The sequence below is a fragment of the Rhinatrema bivittatum genome, chromosome 11, assembly GCF_901001135.1.
Source record: "Rhinatrema bivittatum chromosome 11, aRhiBiv1.1, whole genome shotgun sequence".
NCBI classification, from domain to species: Eukaryota; Metazoa; Chordata; class Amphibia; order Gymnophiona; family Rhinatrematidae; genus Rhinatrema; species Rhinatrema bivittatum.
The window spans coordinates 2,696,567-2,718,491 of NC_042625.1; the positions used below are offsets into that span (position 1 = coordinate 2,696,567).

The 21,925-nt window shown below is 42.6% G+C and overlaps 1 protein-coding gene across 9 annotated transcripts in view; it reads left to right on the forward strand.

Annotated features, from left to right (window-relative positions):
- The window catches only part of MTMR3 (myotubularin related protein 3), a 334,346-nt gene that overhangs the window by 104,135 nt on the left and 208,286 nt on the right, over nt 1-21,925 (forward strand). For all 9 annotated transcript variants that reach the window (XM_029619464.1, XM_029619465.1, XM_029619469.1 and 6 more), the window contains 3 exons: nt 171-253; nt 12,273-12,439; nt 20,596-20,692. In XM_029619464.1, coding sequence (XP_029475324.1) covers nt 171-253; nt 12,273-12,439; nt 20,596-20,692 — 347 coding nt within the window. The remainder of the gene's footprint in view (nt 1-170; nt 254-12,272; nt 12,440-20,595; nt 20,693-21,925) is intronic.

The following is a 21,925-nucleotide window of genomic DNA, read 5'->3' on the forward strand; positions in this document are numbered from 1 at the left end:
TGTGCAAATTTTGCATTTTAGGTTGCATTATTTTGTCAGTTTTAATTTGTTTCTAAGAAAACATTTGTTTCAAATTGTATCACATTTTTTGGGTCCATTTCCTTTATAGTTATTCTTTTACATCAGTAAACACATTTATATATTCTTGTATTTTTTATTTTTTTTTGCAGATTCCATTACAACTTATCGAATGTGTTGAATGCCGGGAAATTTTTCAGCTCCATTTGACTTGCAAAGACTGCAAAATTATTAGGTATGTAGAGGACCTAATATAGATGGGAAGATGATTACTTAGAAAGTAGTTTATGTTATGGGGAGGGCTTTCACTTTTAGCCTCACCTGAGGTCTGATGAGCAATTGCATCATTGCAGAGAGAGACAGTGCCAGAGTTCTGGATTCTTCTAGCATCTGATATCTTGCTACTTTCCTCACACAGATTTTTCTGTGTGAGGCAACACAAGCTAAGTGGAATTGTTTCCTGCTTGTAATCTCAACTATTTAGTTCCCTCCCTCCATCACTCCTTCCCTAAACTGAGATTACTTTTATTTTTATTTATTTTTTTTGAATTCTTATATACCGACATTCTTGCAGGATTTACAAATCATATCGGTTTACAATACAACAGAACAATCGCGTCTAAGGCGTTACATTAAAACATAGCGTCAAAAGAATATAATAACAGAACAATCGCGGCTAGGGCGTAACATTAGAACATAATGTCTAGTAGAATATATAAATATAAATATGAGTACATAAGAACACTTGGAACAGAATGAATAGGGTCTTTAAAGAGTATATACTTTTCTTATATAGTCTTCCCTGGACTCTGACTTATCTTCAGTTACATCATCTTCCATTACAAGATAGTTTCTTGCAGCTCAGATAACAGAAATTTAAACTGTCATATGGCATGTAAAATTTAGCTTTCAGGGTTTGCCTATTAATCTTTACTGGCTTGTTTTTAATACTTTTCAAATACCTATTAAAAATCTTTTGCGAGAGCCTAAATCTTACCATACCTTTTTTGTAGAATTTTAAGGGATTAGCGATAAATTAGCAATGTCTTTGAGTACAACAACTGTGTTTATGTCCTAAGGCCTATCATTTGGAGAATCAAAGGTTGTCTATTTTGCCTTCAGCTGTCTGCAATGAAAATGGAGCTGACTCATCTGAGAGAGGAATTGTCCAGGTTTCAATTAACCTCCCCTTCCTTTCACCATCCAGTATCTTGTTATGGAAAAAATGTTACAAACACCACAACACATTCTTACCTAGATAAAATGTTAAGATAAGCACTTTTTGTTCGAAGATGAAAGGGTGAAGACATCTGCATTCCTAACAACTCTGGGAAAGCTGATTAAACCTTGAAAACATCATGAGAGATTGTTTACAGCCTCCCCTTTTAATCATGAGGGAAGCAATGAAACATTTGTCTATCTTTACCTTCTACCAGCCAACTCACGTTGTTTCTGAGACCTCATAGTGCAGAAGTTTAAAGCAACAATATATTTCATTTTGAAATTCTTTATTGAAAGGATCTAAATTATTTTAACCATTTCAATCTCTCATCCATCTCCCACAGAGGATTCAGAAACCCAGGAAAAAATGGTTTACAGTGGGCTCTAGTAAAACAAAACATGTGACAGAGACATCCAATTTCCCCAACTTTGCACCATCCTGTGATGAAGAGACTCCTACTCTCCCCACTGTTATACTTACTTAATACCTTTTCTGCATTCGAAAATGAAGAAACCTCAGCAATAGAATTAGAAGTTATGTCTGAAAGATAGGACATCCAATGCACCCAGAAGCCCTTCAACGGGATCAAATGTTATAAAAGAAAGCTTCTTCTCCTGGGAGACTCGATTATCAGAGGAACCAATTTGGGAGTTCATTTTGATGGTGACAACAGTTGAATGCCTTCTAGGATCCTCAGCTAATAGAAATGCAAACCAGATAGAGCCATTGTAGAAGAAAGTAGGAACTTTGATATCAATGTTATCATCCATCTGGGGACCAATGACCTCAATAGAAATGGTATCCATGAAGTACAGAAAGATTTCCAAAATCTAGGGAAGATGATGAGACACATGGCAAAGTATTACCTGTTCATAGAAAGGGAAAAGAGAGGTTATGTCACATAGCTAATTTCAATTCCTGGCTCAAAACCTGGTGTACAGAAAGTGGTTTTGGATACATTGGAAGGCTGGGCTGTGTATGGAGCAGTAAAAGGCTATATGGTAAGGATGGCCTACATTTGTAGCAGGAAGGAGGTTGCTAAGTGAGAAATTCATATATGTTATCGGATATTTAAACTAGAGAATGGGGGTAGCTGGAGGTGGCCAATGAAATTGGCATATCACCCCAAGCAATACAGAATGTGGGAGGAGAACATAACATAATCGATTCAAAAAAGCAGAAAAGATACAGCAAATCAAGGGAGAGTAATTGGAAAGCTATGACCACAAATGTTTGTGGTTTGGGTAATAAAATCCCAGTCCTGTAGGCCCGTAATGTTTGAGGCAGTCTTGGACATTGTTGCTATTATGGAGACATAGTTCTCGGATTTTCATGATTGAGATATGGCCATTCCGGTCTATAACTTGTTAAGGAAGATTAGCGAGGGCAGAAAAAGGGGAGGAGTAACTTTGTCAAAAACAATATCCAAGCAACTGTATTGCATGGGACATGGGGTAGAGAAGAAGTATTATGGGCCATACTATAAACAAAGATAATGGGGCATCCATTTTTACTGGTGTGGTCTACAGCCCTCGGATTCAAATGGAAGAACTGGACAGAGGTCTGGTCAAACACATCTGAAAGATGGGAAAGAAGTGGTGTTTGGTGGATATTTTAATCTACTGGGTGCAGAATGGAGAATCCCTTCGCAGAATCTGAGAAGTAGAGAGATAGTGGGTGCCCTTCAAGGGGCTCTTCTCAAACAAATGGTAATGGAACCCATGAGGGAGGGTGTGATACTTGACCTGGTGCTCACTAATGGGGATGATGTCTCTGTCCGGGTGGTTGCCACCTGAGCTCCAGTGATATCAAATGGTATGGTTTGATTTTGCAAATAGGATACAGAGAAATCACACGAAGACTCACAGCATATAAGACTGGTATTTCTTTGTTAGTTCACTCTATTAACATGCACATGAGAAATCAGTAAGATGCTGATTTCAAATTGACATGGCATATTCAAGCTTTAAATCCACTTTCTTACAAAGGTAAACTACAAAGATAAAAAGGTGAAGATGTCTACATTTCTAATTCTTCTGGGAAAGCTAATTTAACATTGAAGACATGCTATGAGAGATTAGGTTTACAGCCTTACTTTAATCACAGAAAGGAAGCAATAGATACATTTGCTAGTTCTTATCTTTGTACCACACTCTCCCTCTGCTTGGGCCTCAGTCAGCAATATATTTTACCCTGATATTCTTAAATAAATAAATAAATACATAAATAAACAAAAGCTTTAAACCATTTTAATTATTTCACTGAAAAAATAAAGGCAAGAACAGCATTCAAGAAGTATAAAAGATCCAAAAAGAGGTACACAGGGAAGAATAGCTGGTGAAACTAAGTTTGAAATCAGGAAAGCAAAAAGGTCAAGCGACAGAAAGGATCACCGAAGAGGTAAAGCAAGGTGACAGAAGAAGGGTCATCAAAATGATGTGAGGTTTGTATCTGAGGACTTATGAGGAGAGACTGAAGGATCTGAATATGTATACTCTGGAAGAGAGGAGGTGCAAAGGGGATATGATACAGACCTTCAATATACCTGAAAGGATTTAATGATGCTCAAACTTTGAACCTTTTCCGTTGGAAAGGAAAGAGTAGAACTAGGGGTCATGAAATGAAAATCTAGGTGGGGTAGACTCAGAACCAACATAAGGAAATATTTTTTTCATGGAGAGAGTGGTGGATGCCTGGAATGCTCTTTTGTAACAGAGGGCATGGGATAAACACTGTGGATCCCTAAAGGCTTGAGGATGATAATGAAGAAAAAGATGCATGGGGGTAACCTGCACGAAGCAGCAGCTAGTACACTTAACCAGAAGGCATGGGGGATTATTACCCTTGACCAACTGTCCTTGATGATTTTGACACAACTGCAACATAGCTCTTCCGCTTTGATGGTGGGTGAAAAAAGGGTATTGGATTCTGAAGACAGCCAACGCTAGGCCTCGACTTATGATCTGGAGTACTGATATGCTGTCATTGGGAATAAAGCTTCTATGGCCAAGTCCAAAAGCAAAGAACTTTCAAGCAGCATTGTTTGAGTTATCAGGCAGGATGCTCACCATGTAAAAATGTTGCAATAATTTTATTATAAGTTTGATAGTTGCTTGTTTTTGCTTGTAAGTATTACTATCCTTAACATTAGGCCTGGGGGTAATGCACAGAGCGGCAATTGCTGCCATGGGAAGCTTGCTATGCAGGCCTGGATGGACTATTTGGTCTTTTACTGCCAACAATACTATGTTACTAAGTTTCATTAACTCATTCCCTGCCTAACTTCAATATTGGAACAAACTCTTGCTCTACTGCACATTACTTTTCTAGAATATATAGTTACCTTGCTTGTTTCTTTTCTGTTTTGTTGACTGTTTCTTCCAAGGTTTGATCAAAAAGTGATATCTTTTGAAAATCAAATTTGACTGAAAGCTGTAAGACTGTTTGCATCTAGAGTAAAATGGAAAGTACTGTGCTTTGATGCTGTATATGTAACCATAAGTACCAATATACAGCACTTCATAACAAATTCTAAGGATGTAATTTTCAAAAAGATTTCTGTGCTTAGAATTGGGTTTTATATGCGTAAATGCACTTTACATGTGTAAGTAGGCTTTTGAAAATTGGTACACTATATGCTATTTTTATGTGTGTAAATCCTTTTGAAATACTCCCCTAAGGTGTTAGTCTTGTATTGTGCTGTAAATTCATTTGTAAAGTAGTAGAAACTGAAATGAATTTCAGTGAATATATACAGAAACTAGAAGGTTGGTGCATAGTTACCTGGGATTGTCTACATTTTTCTCACAGGACAAGCAGGATGGTAGTCCTCACAAATGGGTGACATCATCAGGCTGGAGCCCAATCACGGAAAACTTCTGTCAAAGTTTCCAGAACTTGGACTGGCCCCTACTGGGCATGCCCAGCATGGCACCAACCCTGCAGTCAGCAGGGGTCCCCCTTCAGTCTTCTTTTTTCCGCGAAGCAGTTGCCACGCGGTTAAGGAGCTCTTGCCACGCGGTTAAGGAGCTCTTGCCACATTCCTGACAGGAATTTCTTCACGGACTTCTTTAACTTTAAATTCGCCCCACAGGGGTCCCCCCTGTCTCTAAGTTTAGCCCGCAGTACTTCGGTAAATTTTCTGCCGTTTTTAGTCTATTACCGTCGAGTTTGGCCCGTGCGGTCTGCTGGCCGTCGACCGTCCCGCGGCTAAATTTTTGGTCAATGGCCATGGCGTCGGGGTTCCGTCTGTGCCCAGACTGTTCGCGCACCATGTCCATCACAGACCCTCATAGAGTCTGTGTAATGTGTTTAGGAAGTGAGCATGATGTCCTGACTTGCACCAAATGTGCCCTTATGACACCAAAAGGTCGCAAAGCCAGAATGGAGAAGATGGGACTCCTTTTCCATGCTCGCACTCCGACGCCGTCCATCGCATCGACATCCTCGGAACTGGCACCGTCGAAGTCACACCATCGTCGACAACCCCCCCGGTGACCGTCGGCCATCGACTCCCGTCCCCTCCCCCGATGATCGAGGGGATCGGAGGGAGAAGCATAGTCACCGACATCGCAAGTCTCGGACCGTCAAGGAATCGAAGTCATCGACCTCGGTACCGTCCGAGCCGCCACCGAAGAAGTCTCGACCAGAAGTGGCACCGTCCACTCCTGTCTCTGAGACACCGAGGCAACCCTCACCCAATCGGGGTTTGGGAGCCACGATTCCGGTGGTCCCTCCGGCTCAGCCTCAGCCTCCCTCTTCCGCAGAGCCGGGTCTTGTTACCCCAGGTCTCCGGGAAGAACTGGACCAGCTGGTCCAGGAGGCCATCGACAAGGCGATGCAACGGTTCCAGATTCCATCGGCACCGACTCCGGCACCGAGAGTGGAACCGGTCACCGACCCGATTCCAGCAGCGTGACACCGCTGCTAGTCCGTATGGAAGCGCTTATGACTGCCCTCCCACCTTTGATACCTGGGTCACCGACGGCACCGATACGCTCCCCGATGGCAGTGTCATCGGGTGGAGAAACACCGTATCGAATTCCTCCTTCGGGAGTTGTGCCATCAATGCCGTGTCGTCCCTCGCCACCGATACATTCCTCGGGGGCGATACGCACATCAGTGCCACCGATGCCTTCGATACCGGCACCGATGCCTCCGAAGGTATTCTAGATGCCCCCGGTGATCCCTTCGAGTTTCTCGGAGCCTCAACCGGGGCCTTCGGGTATCCAACACCCTCGTGGTCCTACAGGTCAGTTGCCTGATCCTTATGACACCTGGGGTGATGATACCTCCACAGACACCGATGATTTACCTTCACCACCTTCTCCTGCTGAAAGTAGAAAGCGTTCTCCCCCAGAGGACCTCTCTTTCATAAATTTTGTGAAGGAAATGTCTGAATTGGTCCCTTTTCAGCTTCAATCTGAGCAAGATGACAGGCACCAAATGATGGAGCTACTCCAATTTCTAGATGCCCCTAAAGTCATCACTTCCATTCCAATTCATCAGGTTTTTCCGGACCTTCTGAAGAAGAATTGGGAAACTCCTGGATCTGTTGCTCCAATATACAAAAAAGTTGACTCTACTTACCTTGTACAGTCAGCACCTGGCTTTCAGAAACCTCAGCTAGACCACCACTCTGTAGTGGTAGAGTCAGCTCAAAAGAAAGCTAAAAGGGTGAAGCCATACTCCTCTATACCTCCTACTAAGGAAAACAAGTTCCTAGATAGTATAGGTAGGAAAGTATACCAAGGGGCCATGCTCATTTCCAGGATAGCTTCCTATCAGCTTTACATGACCCAATACAATAGGGTCATTTTCAAACAGATACAGGAATTCTCAGATATCCTACCAGAACAATTCCAACATCAACTTCAAGCCCTAGTGGCTAAGGGCTTTGAAGCTGGGAAGCATGAGATAAGAACAGCTTATGACATCTTCGATGCTTCCACTAGGGTGTCTGCTGCGGCCATCTTGGCAAGATGCTGGGCTTGGCTTAAGTCTTCTGACCTCCGCCCAGAAGTTCAGGACAGGCTCTCTGACCTGCCCTGTTTAGGGGATAATTTATTTGGTGAGCAAATTCAGCAAATAGTTGCTGAATTAAAGGACCATCATGAGACCCTCAAACAGCTCTCATTGATTCCTTCTGACTTCCCTTCTAAACAACCATTTAAGAAGGACACTAAAAAGTCTTTCTTCCATCCACAGAAGTACTATCCCCCACACACTAAATCTAGGTCGACGAGGCCTTACCAAAAACCTCAGCCTCGCCAACCTCGGAAACAAAAACCCGCAACAGCTCCACAACCAGGTCCTGTATCGGGGTTTTGACTTTCACTTAGAGAGCAGCAGATGCCTAATCCCTCTACCAGGCATACCAGTAGGAGGTCGATTAAGCCACTTTGCAGCAGAATGGCGTCACATCACCACAGATCAGTGGGTGCTAGCCATAATCGCACACAGTTACCACCTAAACTTCCTAACTCTTCCTTCGGACTCTCCACCTCTGCAAGCGTGGAGACTTACCGACCACTCTCTTCTCCTAGAGCAGGAAGTTTCCCTTCTCCTCCAGTCAAACGCTATAGAACCCGTTTCTCTCTTACAACAAGGACTAGGGTTCTATTCCAGGTACTTTCTGATCCCAAAAAAGTCAGGAGGACTTCGACCAATCCTGGACTTACGGGCCCTCAACAAGTACTTTCACAGAGAGAAGTTCAAGATGGTAACCCTGGGCTCGCTTCTCCCTCTGCTGCAAAGAGAGGACTGGCTCTGCTCTCTAGACCTGAAAGACGCTTATACCCACATTGCGATAGCTCAAGCTCATCGCAAATACCTCCGGTTTCTCGTAGGCCAAAAACACTATCAATACCGAGTGCTCCCATTCGGCCTAGCATCCGCACCACGAGTTTTCACCAAATGTCTCGTGGTGGTTGCAGCATTTCTAAGGAAGGAAGGTGTCCACGTCTACCCCTACTTGGACGATTGGTTAATCAGGGCCCAACCCAGCAAATCGCTCGGTCCTCCCTGACTATTCAAACTCTGATTTCTCTAGGGTTTCTTGTCAACTACGAGAAATCCTACTTAGTCCCATCTCAAACCTTATCCTTCATTGGGGCGGACTTGGACACCTTACAGGCAAAAGCCTTCCTTCCTCATCAACGACTCCAAACCCTTGTGTCCCTAGCTTGCCAGTTGCAGTCTCAACGCACAGCAACAGCTCGTCAATTCCTTATTCTGCTGGGACACATGGCGTCTTCAGTTTATGTGACTCCAATGGCCCGTCTGGCCATGAGAGTCATGCAATGGACCTTGAAATGACAATGGATTCAAGCGACTCAGCCTCTGTCGACCATTGTCCGCATCACCGATGCACTCCGTCTATCTCTTGCCTGGTGGAAAAATCAATCAAACCTCCTACAAGGCTTGCCCTTTCACCCACCAGATCCTCAAATGATTCTCACCACCGACGCTTCCAACGTCGGCTGGGGAGCCGATGTAAACAGCCTACAAATTCAAGGATTCTGGTCTCCACAGGAAGCCAAACACCAGATAAATTTCCTGGAGCTTCGAGCAATCCGATATGCTCTCAGAGCCTTTCAAGATTGCCTATCAAATCACATCATCTTGATTCAGACGGACAACCAGGTGGCCATGTGGTACATCAACAAACAGGGAGGCACAGGCTCCTTCCTTCTCTGTCAGGAAGCTGCGCAGATTTGGGCAGAAGCCCTCTCCCGATCGATGTACCTCAGGGCCACCTACTTGCCGGGGGTGGACAATGTCTTGGCAGACAAACTGAGTCGTGTCTTCCAACCACACGAGTGGTCGCTCAATCCATTAGTAGCGACAACTCTCTTCCAGCAATGGGGTTATCCCCACATAAACCTCTTTGCGTCCCCTCAGAACCGCAAAGTGGACAATTACTGCTCTCTCATTCGCAGCCAGCACTCTCGGCCCAGAGATGCATTCTCCCTAACGTGGACAACCGGTCTGCTGTATGCATTCCCTCCACTTCCTCTTCTGTCGAGGACTCTCGTGAAGCTACGTCAGGACAAAGGAACCATGATCCTGATAGCACCACACTGGCCACGTCAAGTGTGGTTTCCCATACTCCAGGATCTCTCCATCCGCAGGCACATTCCCTTGGGAACGGACCCGCATCTGATCACTCAAAACGACGGATGCCGCCTCCATCCCAACCTCCAAGCCTTGTCCCTGACGGCATGGATGTTGAAAGGTTAATCCTTCAACCACTTAACCTTTCGGATTCAGTCTCTCGTGTCCTGATCGCTTCACGAAAGCCTTCCACAAGAAACTCCTATTCCTATAAATGGAAAAGGTACACATCAGGGTGCACTTCTCAGGCCCTTGATCCCTTTTCCTGTCCAATCCCTAAATTCTTGGACTATCTTTGGCATCTATCAGAATCAGATCTAAAGACCTCTTCCATTAGAATGCATGTCAGTGCGGTAGCCGCTTTCCATAAAGGAATCGGGGATGTCCCGATTTCGGTACAACCCCTTGTCACAAGGTTTCTTAAAGGCTTGCTCCACATCAAGCCACCTTTACGGCCTCCGGCCCCTTCTTGGGACCTTAATCTGGTTCTCGGTCGACTTATGAAACCGCCTTTCGAACCTGTTCACTCCTGTAACCTAAAATACCTCACATGGAAAGTGGTGTTCCTTTTAGCTGTCACTTCTGCTCGCAGGGTTAGTGAGTTACAGGCCCTAGTTACCTATCCGCCTTACACTAAACTCCTGCAGGACCGGGCGGTACTCCGCACTCACCCTAAGTTTTTACCTAAGGTAGTTTCGGAGTTTCACATTAATCAATCCATCATACTACCTATTTTCTTTCCCAGGCCCCACTCCAACTCCGGGGAACAGACTCTGCATACCCTCGACTGTAAACGGGCTCTAGCATTTTATCTAGACCGTACAGTTGCCCACAGGAAGAGCACTCAATTATTTGTCTCTTTCCATCCCAACAAGTTAGGGCAACCTGTGGGTAAGCAGGCTCTTTCCTCATGGTTGGCGGACTGCATCTCCTTTTGCTATCAGCAAGCAGGCATTCCTTTCCAAGACCGTGTCAAAGCACACTCTGTGAGGGCCATGGCGACGTCAGTAGCACACCTTCGATCGGTGCCGCTTCCTGACATCTGCAGGGCTGCAACCTGGAGTTCTCTCCATACATTTGCAGCCCACTACTGCTTGGACAAAGCCGGAAGACAGGATTCCATCTTCGGCCAATCTGTCTTACGTAACCTTTTTCCAACATGACGTACCAACACCCTTCCGCCTACCCGGTGGGGGTGTAGATGTCCTTCCCAAATTCCATCCCAGTTGTTGTGCCTGTTGCACGCCGTTGGGTACATTTGGTGCACGTTCAGACATCCTCAGCTCGGTACTCACCCATTTGTGAGGACTACCATCCTGCTTGTCCTGTGAGAAAGCAAATGTTGCTTACCTGATGTAACAGGTGTTCTCACAGGACAGCAGAATGTTAGTCCTCATGAAACCCGCCCGCCACCCCGCGGTGTTGGGTTCGTTTTCTTATTTTATTTTTCGGCACTGCCTGTAGCTTTGAAACAAGACTGAAGGGGGACCCCTGCTGGCTGCAGGGTTGGTGCCATGCTGGGCATGCCCAGTAGGGGCCTGTCAAAGTTCTGGAAACTTTGACAGAAGTTTTCCGTGATTGGGCTCCATCCTGATGATGTCACCCATTTGTGAGGACTAACATCCTGCTGTCCTGTGAGAACACCTGTTACATCAGGTAAGCAACATTTGCTTTCTGTGATGTGTTGTTGAAATCAAGGTGGTTAAAGTAATGACTTGTAATTATGTATTACAAGTCATTCATTACATGTTTTATGAGGGTGAAGCAGTGCTTAGCAAAGAATGGGTTAGTTTTGAACCTCACAAAAACAAAACTGATGGATGGTTTCACCAGCACTAATCTCAGAGGTTCCTCCGATTAAAGTTAAGAATATTGTTTTACCCATTCTGAGGCAAAGAATTTGAGTGTACTGTTGAACTCTCAGCTTACCATGTGTTCCAATGTTACACTGCCTTTTATAAATTGAAGATGATAAAACCACTTAGACATGTTCTCTCAAGAGACATGTTTAAGATGTACTTTAGGCTCTGGTTTTGGGTTCACTGGATTATTGCAGCTCCCTTTGTTGCTTTACCTAAAAGGTTGTCGCATACACTGCAGTTGATCCAACACGCCACTGCATGTATCCTTATGGGATTACACCCGAATAACCATATTCAACCCACATTAAGGGAATTGCATTGGCTGCCGGTGTGGTTGAGATCTAAACTTAAGGTCATCACTATAAGCTCGTAAGCTTTTGACATCTGATGAGAAATGTCTTACAAAGGAAGCTGGAATGGTATAAACTTGGTCGTAATGTGCGATCAGCTAACAAAACATTGTTGAAGGTACCAGCAAACAATGCCTATCATCTTTAAAGAACTTAGGCTTTTTCATGTCACAACTGTTGTGGAATTCACTTCCTGATCATCTTAGATATCAAACTGATGTAAAAGATTTCAGGAAGCAGTTAGTCAATATTGTTCAGGGAAGCATTTGGCTGATGGTCATGTTTATTATGTGTTTGAGATTTTAACATGTAATATATATGCAATGCTGTATTAAATGATATTGTTGTAATTTGCACTGAACACTCTGTGAAGTGGAGGGTGCGGAATATAAGATTTTGAATAAAAAATAAATAATGGGATCATTTTGCAGGAAAGTATACTTCAAACAAGTTCCTGGATTATTCTAGGAGCAAAGGTTTTGTGTCACAAATAACTTTTTAGGAATTAAAGTAATTTAACAGTAAAGTTAAATTACTGATTAATTTCTAAAAGTAATATTAACAACCCTAGCAGATTGTTTTCTTTTTTTCTTTGTCTGTTTGACCATTTCTCAACCATAGGTTAAGAGCTGGACCGTACATTACATGGCACTGATTGTCACACCTTTAAATGTTCACCTAGATGTATCTTTGGTACTATTATAGATGCCAGTTTTTCACCTTTGAGCAATGTCAGGAATGGCTGAAGCGCTTGAACAATGCTATTCATCCTCCTGCCAAGATCGAGGATCTCTTCTCCTTTGCTTATCATGCATGGTGCATGGAAGTCTATGCCAGTGAGAAGGAACAACATGGGGATCTGTGCCGGCCAGGTATGCAGGCACTCTGTATTCATTGTAGAAGCAGCCAGCTAAAACATATTTAATTATTTCAAATGAAAAAGTACATAGCGAATAGATGTGTGCTGTGCCATGTGTATGTGCTGAGATCCTTTTGGAACAGGATATCATCAGTGCTTTAAGATGTATTCTGTAAGTGACAAGTTCTGCACTTAAAAAGTATTTTTTTTTTCCTAAGCTTTCTTCAGTTGATTATACAGTTGATAGCAACTCACTTGAAAATCTTCTCTGTAGCAGTCTTTTTTTTTTTTCCTCAATGAATTAATTTATTTAAAAGCTTCTTATATACCGCTTATACATAGAATGGTCTAAGCGGTTTACAAATTGGATAGCACATAATTCAGGAAATAAAAACATAGGCAATCAATAATAAAATACATTTAAATAAAAAATTGTTTGAAACAAGGCAAATAAAACACAACGTAGTACCGAAGAAAAATAGCATAGGTGGGATGGCGATATTAGTCTGTATAAGTTAAATTGAAAACGATGCAACAGAAATATGTTTTTAATTTTTTCTTAAATTCCTTTGGATTAGATATGGTTCTAAGAGAGGTTGGGAGGGAATTCCAAAGGAGAGGACCTGCCACTGAAAAAGCATGTTTCCTGGTCATTTCTAGTCTCGCGATTTTAACTGTTGGAACCTCAAGGAGGTTTTTCTCTAATGACCGTAAGTGACGCCAGGGTTGATTATAAATGAAAGGTTGTACATAGCCAGATAGCCGATGGGTTATGGTTTAAATTGAATATTAAAGTTAAGATTTTGTAGTGGAGTCATTTGATGGGTAGCCAGTGAAGATTTAGCAAAACAGGGGATATTTGATCTTTAAGTTTGGAACCAGTTAGGAGTCGAGCAGCAGAATTTTGAATAAGTTGAAGCGGACAAAGTGCTGAATCTGGAAGGCTATTATATAGGGAATTACAATAATCTAATCCTGAAAGGATAAGTGCTTGGAGTACAAGTCTAAAATCATCCTGACATAGTAAAGGTTTAAGTCTTTTCAGAAAGTTGAGTTTGTAGAATGAGGTTTTTGTTCATTTTGATATATTTTCTGATATTGATAGTTTTGAGTCCATAATAAAACCTAAGTTACATTCTTGCGTAACAATTGGGATGGAGTGTGAGGTAAATATAAAGTGTGATGGAGGTGACCATGAAGAGTTTGGAATGGTTGATATATATATATTAGTTCTGGTTTTCCATCATTTAAATTTTAGTCTATGCGCGAGCCAGGTTTTTATTATATCCATGTATATGGTGATTAATGAAAAGGTGTGTGCCCAGTAGGAAGTGAAGGAATGATTAGCTGAATATCGTCGGCATAGATTTTGAAATCTATGCCTAAACCTGATAGGATATGACATAACGAAAGAAGATAAATGTTAAACAACATGGCGGGTAATGCGGAGCCTTGTGGTACTCCAGTTGTTGTGGTAAACCAGTATGAATGGTGGGAGTTAAGGTTTATCTGCTGAGAGCAATTTGATATCAAGGAAGTGAATCAGTCAAGCACAGAGTCTCGAATACCAGTAAAACTGTAGAATAGAGAGAGAGAAGTTCATGATTCAGCGTATCAGATGCTGCGGTGAGGTCGAGGAGAATAATGAAATCAGTGTTAGCGTGAAAACCACGAATGATTGTAACAAAAACATTGAGTAATAAAGTTTCAGTACTATGACCCTTACGAAATCCATGTTGATTTGTATGGAATGTGGTGTTGTCATTTATATATTCAGTAAGTTGGTGTAATACAGTTGATTCAATTATTTTGGCTAGTGAGCTTAAACATGCTATGGGTCGGAGATTTGAAGGGTCATATAAATCTGGTATACTTTTCTTGGGTATTGGAGTTATAGATGTTTTTATAAGAATGTCTGGAAAAGTACCGGTAGTGAGTGATATATTTTTGCTATCTGTGCTTTGACTGGGGAAATAAACTCGTGACTGTCTCTTATGAGTTTTCCAGAACACGGATTGTATGGGGAATGTGATATTTTGGTTGTGGCAAGTAGTCTAGATACAGTAGCAGAGTCAGTTTCAGTAAAATCAGACCAAGAGCAGGTAAGAGGAGGTAGATTGATTTTAGGTATAGGTAAGTTTTCAAATTCAGTAGATATCTTTAAAAGTTTTTCTTGGAAATGACAGGCAATTTTGTTACAATGTTTGTCAGTCTTTTTATCATTTGGTATTGTTACTTGTGAGGTCAGGAACTTAACATTAAATAGGACTCTGGGATTTCCATTTACTAGGTTTATTTTGTTTGTGTAGTAATTTTTTTTTTTTACACCATCAATGTCTTTTTTTTTTTTTTTTTTTTTATAACAGGTTAATATTCAGTAAGCCAGTGAGCAGAAAAGTTATCTGGGTAACAGCTGCTCACTGGCTATATTCATAATAAAACTCAAACTACAGCCGATTTTCTGCCCTCCCCCCCCCCCATACCTAAATTATTGAGTGGTCAAGCAGACACCCCCCTCTCCAGTATATGTAAAACTTGTAGAACAGCCAATAACATTTTAAAATTATCCCATGCTAATCCCCTAGTCCACCAAACCATACATTTTAAAACAGTTTGCAAAAAATCCCCACCCCCCTCACCCCCAAAACTGTTTCATAAGCAGAGTGGAATCAGGAGAGGCTGTCAATGAAGGGAGCAATCATGAACCAAGTGCAATGAATAAATTAATACTATGTGCCTTAGCTGTCAGAGCTGTTAGCACATGCCTGCTTCTTCTCTGTTGAATACTAATAGACTCTCTTGCTCTACTTCGGGATAGTTTTTTGGAGGCTATGGGGAAGGTATTTTTAGAATCTTTTTCTCTAACAGTATAGGTGGGGGAGGAATCAATGCTGTTTGCTGTGCAAAAATTTTAAATTAGGGGTGGGAGGGAGGTCTGGCATGGCTATGCTACAAGATTTGCATATATTTGGGTTGGGGGGACAGAGTCTGCTTGGCCATGCTTACAAGATTTGCATATATTTTGGGGAATAGGGTCTGCTTGGCCATGCTATATTTTTGAAAGAGGGAGGGTGATCGGTCACTGCCTGGCCACTATTTTTTTCTTTTGTCATCTGGCTAACTTTTGAACAGGAATTTTTCTGCCCAGACTTAACTGGATAACTTTATTCACCATTCACCTTTTTCTTAAGTGGTTAAACTTTAACTGGATAATGACTTACCTGATTAAAATTTAGCCACTAAGCAAGGTGGGAATTTTACACCTTCAGCAGTTAGCCAGAGAAACCCTTTTGAATATCAGTCTCTAAAATTTTCTAGCCAATAAATGGTCTTTCTCCATAGTTGGTGAACTTTTCTCCAGAACCTGTGAAGTGGGAGTTTAGAGATTAGAACCTGCATTTCTTGAATTTGATTGAGCCTAAAACAGGGTCAGCCAAGACATTTCTTACTCAAGTAGCCAATCCATGAAGCTTATAACTAAGCCTGTGAAAGGTAGATTTTTAATTTTATGCTATTGGTGTGTCAAGAATAAATGGTGTGGTGCTTAAAGGAAGATATGTAGGGAATAATGAAGTGAGATAGGTCTGTTTTAGAGCCCTAGAAGTAGAAGGGAGGTTTGTAAATGTTTTTTGTTAGAAAATTCAGTATTCAGTTTCTCCAGTCAGACAAATGGTTGCTCACGTTGCCAAATGGACAACCATTCCAAAGCTTTCTGGAAAGGCCAAACTTCTTATTTATAACATTTTTATATAAACAAAGCTTATAACTTTAGAAATTACAGGACACTTAAAATAAAAAATAAAGAAACATATCTAGGAAAACAGAATAATGTAAATCTTTCCATCTTGATCATTAGAAAGAAACAAAGGATAAAGGGGCAGAGAGTGAGAAAAAGAGAAAAAAAAAAGGAAAATCACAAAAAGGCAATGCTTTAGCTAGAAATCATGCCCGAAAAAAGAAAATAAGGGATATTAAAACCCTGGAGGAAAAGGGGAAGAAACCAAAACTTTCCTGGCATTTATAAAAGACTTAAGTTGTTCTGGAGAAAAGAAAACAAAGAAATCAGAGCGATACTTAACAAAACATTTACAGGGGTAACGCAATGTAAAAGATGCCCCAATGTCCAGAGTCTCTTTTCTCATAGCCAGGAACCTTCTTTTTCATTCTTGGGTTACTCTGCTAATATCTGGAAAGATTCTAATCTTATAACCATGAAATTCTACGTCCAGATACCGAAAATAGGAAGATATCACAAGGTGAACATCAGAGTCAGCTATAAAGAGAACAACAAGAGTAGCAGAATCGATAATCTCTAAAGTAGATGTCTCCAAAAACTTCAACAAATCAGAAATATTGCCAGAAGCAAACTTAGGGGTATTAGGAGAACGAGATGAAGCCAAAAAAAAAAATTTTGTTAATAGAGGGAAATTTATCTTGAGGAATTTTTTTTTTAACACTTCAAGAAAATATCTTTTTAATGAAATCAAAGGTAGCTCTCCCATAAATTTAGGAAAATTTAAAAAATGAAAGTTGAGTCTATGAAAGGAATTTTCGAGAGACTCAATATGGTGAGACAAAGCTCCATGTTCCTGAATAGAGGTAGTATGAACAGCTTGAATTTTACTCAAGTCCCGTGAAACTGAATCAAGTTGTACTTCAATATCTTGAATGCGGGACTCATGGCTGGAAACTTGATGTGCCAATTTAGACAAAACTGAATCAATCTTGGAGGTAGAAACATATAAGATTTTAGCAAAGTGTTCCATGCTATCCCAGACAGAGTCTATAGTCACTACCGCGGGTTTCTTTAAACTTGGAGATGAACTCACCCGGAGAAAAGTCTGCAGAAAAACCAGAGGCGGCCAGCAAACTAGGAAGAGAGCTATAACAAGGCACAGAGGGAATCAAAGCAGTCTCACTATTAGGAGTCAACAGTGGGTCACTTAAGCTCTCATTGGCTTGAATGGTAGGGCCCTTCGGTGTAGCAGACTCCTCTGTCCCCTCCCGTGTGGGCACACTAGGCATGTCATCAATCGGCGCCAATGCTGCTTCCTTGGGGATACTAATGCACCACTCCAGTGGTAGGTCCTGGTCCCGAGGGTCAGAGAAAGCTCCTTCCCCTGGCAGTTGCTCCATTCCCTCAAACAAAGCTGCAGCGGGGAAGTCCTCAGGGTATCCGGGCATGGTGGAGACGAAGGAAGTGATACACTGCTGACCAGAAGGTAGAGAGGGTTCGGAAGGAAAGACCCTCAATTTTCCTTTGTGCTTAGGAGCCATAATAGTACAAACCAAAGAAGAAAAGCAAAAGGTCGGCATCCTCTGTCTCAGCTCAGGCAGCCATCTTGCTCTGCCCCCACTTTAGCAATTTTTTAAATCTTCTTTTTGTGCCCATAATACCGTACTTAACTTTAAACATAGGTTTTTGTTTTGTTTTGTTTTTTGTTGTCTGGATATGTTCTCTCCCTGTTGTGGTGCTAGTAAATCTGTTCAGCTGATTTTTCGAATATTTGGTCTTTCATAAAATACCCCCAAAAACATTCTTTGATTTTTGCTGTGATTGTTTTCCTCTTCATGTTGGAGAAGCAGACCAGTGGCTTCACGTTCTGCCCCAGATGCAAACAGATAACCATTACAGATCATCATGTTTGCTACTATTTTTTAGGCAAGGACACAATGCCTCGAGTTACAGTTCTGCTCAAGAATGTTGTCCCAAGTGGTTCAGGCCAAAAGCTTACCTTGCTGAGAAGAAATAGTCTAGCTCTATGAAGTTATCACCAAGTACCAAGGCCACGCTGAAGGAATTCTTGATTTCTTTGGCCCCTCAGTTGGAGAGTTTGGTCCCCCACCCCTCTGCACTAGTTGAAACAAGGTCTCTGGATGCTCAAGGATGAATCCTGAGAGGTTCAGCATCGAGCAGAAGCTTAGAATCATTAGTGTGCCTTTTTGGCCCAAGATTTTAAGAGTATGGCAGTGCAGGCGACTCTGCACCATGCAAAGTAGCCACATCTGGAGGTGAAGTCATTCTCCCATAGTAAGATGTTGCTGTGTCAGTGTTCCGAGATTGTCTACAGCCTTTTGTAACAAGCTCCTATTAAAAAAGGAAAGGGCTTTGGTCAACAAAAATTCAGAGGGCTAGCCAAGTTAGTCTGGTGTAGCAAAAATGACATGAGACGGATGACACCTTATAGATCAACAAAAATGTTTCTTGTTTATTGGTGGTCTTGGTGACTTTTTCTCCTTATTTGTTGAAGACCACACTTAGCTAGGGAATATCTCTTATGTGACATGGTGAACTTATTTGTCTTTAGAGAAAATGAAGTTGCTTAACTATAGCAGATGTTCTTTGAGGACATCACTTTACCAGTCACACAGATCCTTCCATCTCCCCTTTTAAAGTTGTTCTTCCCCAGTCAAAGCTGTATTAATAGAACTGATGGAAGCCACGAGGCTTCAGCAAAGTGGACATGCCTATATACGTGGTCACAGTTTTGCCTTTTTTACAAGCTCTCACTGCCCTGGTTTAGCCTGTTGTGCAGCCTTCCCTCCACCAGGGTTCTCAGGAAGCCTCACCTCCAGCCTTGCCAAGCTCCTCCTCTGCTCACACCACACCCAAGCTCTAGCCCCATTTAACTCTGCCTTGCTAGAACTTCAGTGCCTCTTCATGGCATCACCCATGGCTCTCTGACCTGGCTGCTCTTACCGTGCTCCATACCTTGTAGCCTCCGGGCCTTCTGTCATCTTGTGCCTTGTCTAGACCATGCCTTGCCTTGTGGCTTCCAGGCCTGCTCTTACCTTATACCTTGTTCTGCAGCCTACTCGAGCCTTTCTTTGTTCTCTCGTCTCTGTGCCCCCTCTTATCTTCTTCCTTGCCCAGCATCTTGCCTAGTGGCCTCCAGGCTTTTTGCTTAGCAACCTATAGGCCTTCTGTACTACTGCCTTTGGGCCTTAGTGTTTTCTGCTCTGTGTTGTCCTTGTCTAGTCCTTGTCCGGTCCTGCTCTTTTCTGCCTTGTCTAGTCCTGCTTTTGCCTGGTCTTATTGTACTCTGCCCAGCCCAGTTCCCATATCCATACCCTGCTTTGCCTTGCCTTGCCTGCTGAAGTGTCTGAATCCACACCCAGTCCCTGGTCAGTATCCTGCCTAGCCTGTGTCTGTATCCAGATTCAGTCCCAGTCCCTGCTCAGCAATCAGTCCAGCCTGTGTCCATATCCAGTCTCAATCCCTGCAGTGTCAGGCTCCTTGCCTGTTCCAGTACCCAGACCTCTACTTCCAGTCTTCTGCCCCCAAACATCCAGCTTTTGCATGACCTCAGTTCCAGCTTGTACCTACCCTGTCTGTCCAGCTTATCCAACTCCTGCCAAGCCCAGAACCAGACCAGCTTCCATAATAATGTTCTGCCACCGAAACCAAGCCCTACCAGCCTCCAGAACTCAAGGGCTCAACTTGCAGGGGAGGGGGCTAGCTAGGTAGAAGATAAATCCAAGCCTTGCCCTGCAGTCTTGCACCACTTCTGAGGGGGTATCCTCTGACTCCAGCCTGCACCACCATGCCATTTGCACAGTAAAGTTTTTTAGCCTTTATAGATAGCTCAGGAATAATAATCCTTTTTGTCATGTGACACACGTGAGTGACTGGTGAACTGCTGTTATAGATGATTTAGATATATATGGGTTTCTGATAGGAGGTCGATGAGGATGATCTCTTCCGCCTTCAGGTCAACAAATGTTCTGTATTTGGGTGCAGAATTAGGGGTCACTGTGACTTTTTATCCTAAACAAGGCTTATAGAATTACATGTTTGTGAGTATATATTTCCCCCAACAACTTTTTGGTTAGGTGTACTGTCCTCACCAAATTTACAGGACATGTTAGTGAGATCCAGATAATGGGTATTTTATTTTGATCCACATATATGCATGTGCCCAAACAGTAGGCTCCATTAATTCTGCTCCCTGTTTAAATGTATCTGTCTACAAAACTAGAGCAAAATACTTTTGAGTTTTTTCCTATATATGCATGGAATGCAGTGTTCTGAAAAGGAGGAACTACTATGGCAAGGCCCCATGTGGATTTCCAGAGGATTGGGGGGGCGGAGGCGGTAGGACCTTTAGGCAAGAGAAGAACTATAGATAGAGCACTTTAGGGATGTTATATATTTAGCCTGTGTTTCAGGGGACCATGTCACATCAAGATTTAAGAATGAAGTGGAACGAATGGGTTTCGATATGAACAATGCTTGGAGAATTTCCAATATCAATGAGAAGTTCAGGTGAGTGACTGGGAACTGTATCCTTTTTAATAATCCATGGCCCAGACTTTAGCAGACCACACCTTGCATCATATGTTGTGGACTGGTGTGTATATATCAAAATCATGTAGTAGTTATTACCCAGTATTTTGTAGAATTACCTTTAAAATCTGATTCCTTTCCTTTCTTGCAATTGGGTTTGCAGTTTTCATAGATATCTGATCTTTATGTGCCTGTGGAAGAAATTCTTAGTAAGTCAAGCCTATTGTGTCCTGGTTAATTTCCTTCATAGAAGACTGAAGACAGTTTTAGATTGTGATATTTTACCTCCATCGATAAATAGGGCTGACTTAGCCATGATATGTCATGACTTAGCCATGATATGTGGGGGAGGAGTGTCGTCATCCAGCACCACCGAATGGACCCTTCTCAGTAGAACTTTTGTTCTACTGAGCATGTGCATGAATTCCTATGCGGGCGTTCTCGTGAGGAGTACCATATCTCTCTATTATACCATATCTCTCTATTATTATTCAGTTTTTCTACTAAAATTCTTATTTCTTAGCGTGTAGCCAGAGGGACTCAGGACCAGTGGGTATTGTGCTCTTCTGGTAGCAGATGGGAGACTGAGTCAGATTTCAAAGCTGACGTCACTCTAGATATACCCCTGCAGTAACCTCAGCTCTTCATCCTTCTCCTAGCAGATGCGGACACTAATCCCACACACTAGAAGAGTGTCAAGAATTACAGCAAAAAAAAACCAAAATTTACCTTAAAGAAGATCGAGCCCCGCTTTCCTGCGGTGATACTTAAGGGTCCCTCCCCCAGTCAAGAATTCCTGAGGTGATCTCTATACCTCAGAGGTGTGCCTTGGTCCGGTAGCCGGTTCCCGGTGTGGACTTAGCCCCCAGTGTAGCTGAAAGGCAGCGGGTGCAGAACCAAGGCGGCGGTAAAGGTAATTCCCTCTCCCCCCGTAGCTGTAGACCGTCCGGCACACAATCAGTAAGCGCCGAGACCAGGTGAGAAAAAAATCTTTAAATTCAGGTCTCCAGAGGTCGGCTTGCCATACCAAATTCTTCTTCCGGCGAGGTGAAAAGGGAGCACTGATCGGGTTGAGCAGTCTTGGTTGGGCTAGGCCCCGATCCGGTGCAAGGGTCCACACATGTGAAGACCCTGGGGGGGCGCCATCTTACACGCGAGGGTCCTCAGCGCCATCTTCCCTTCTTGACCAGCGGGGCAGTCCAGGCGGCTGAT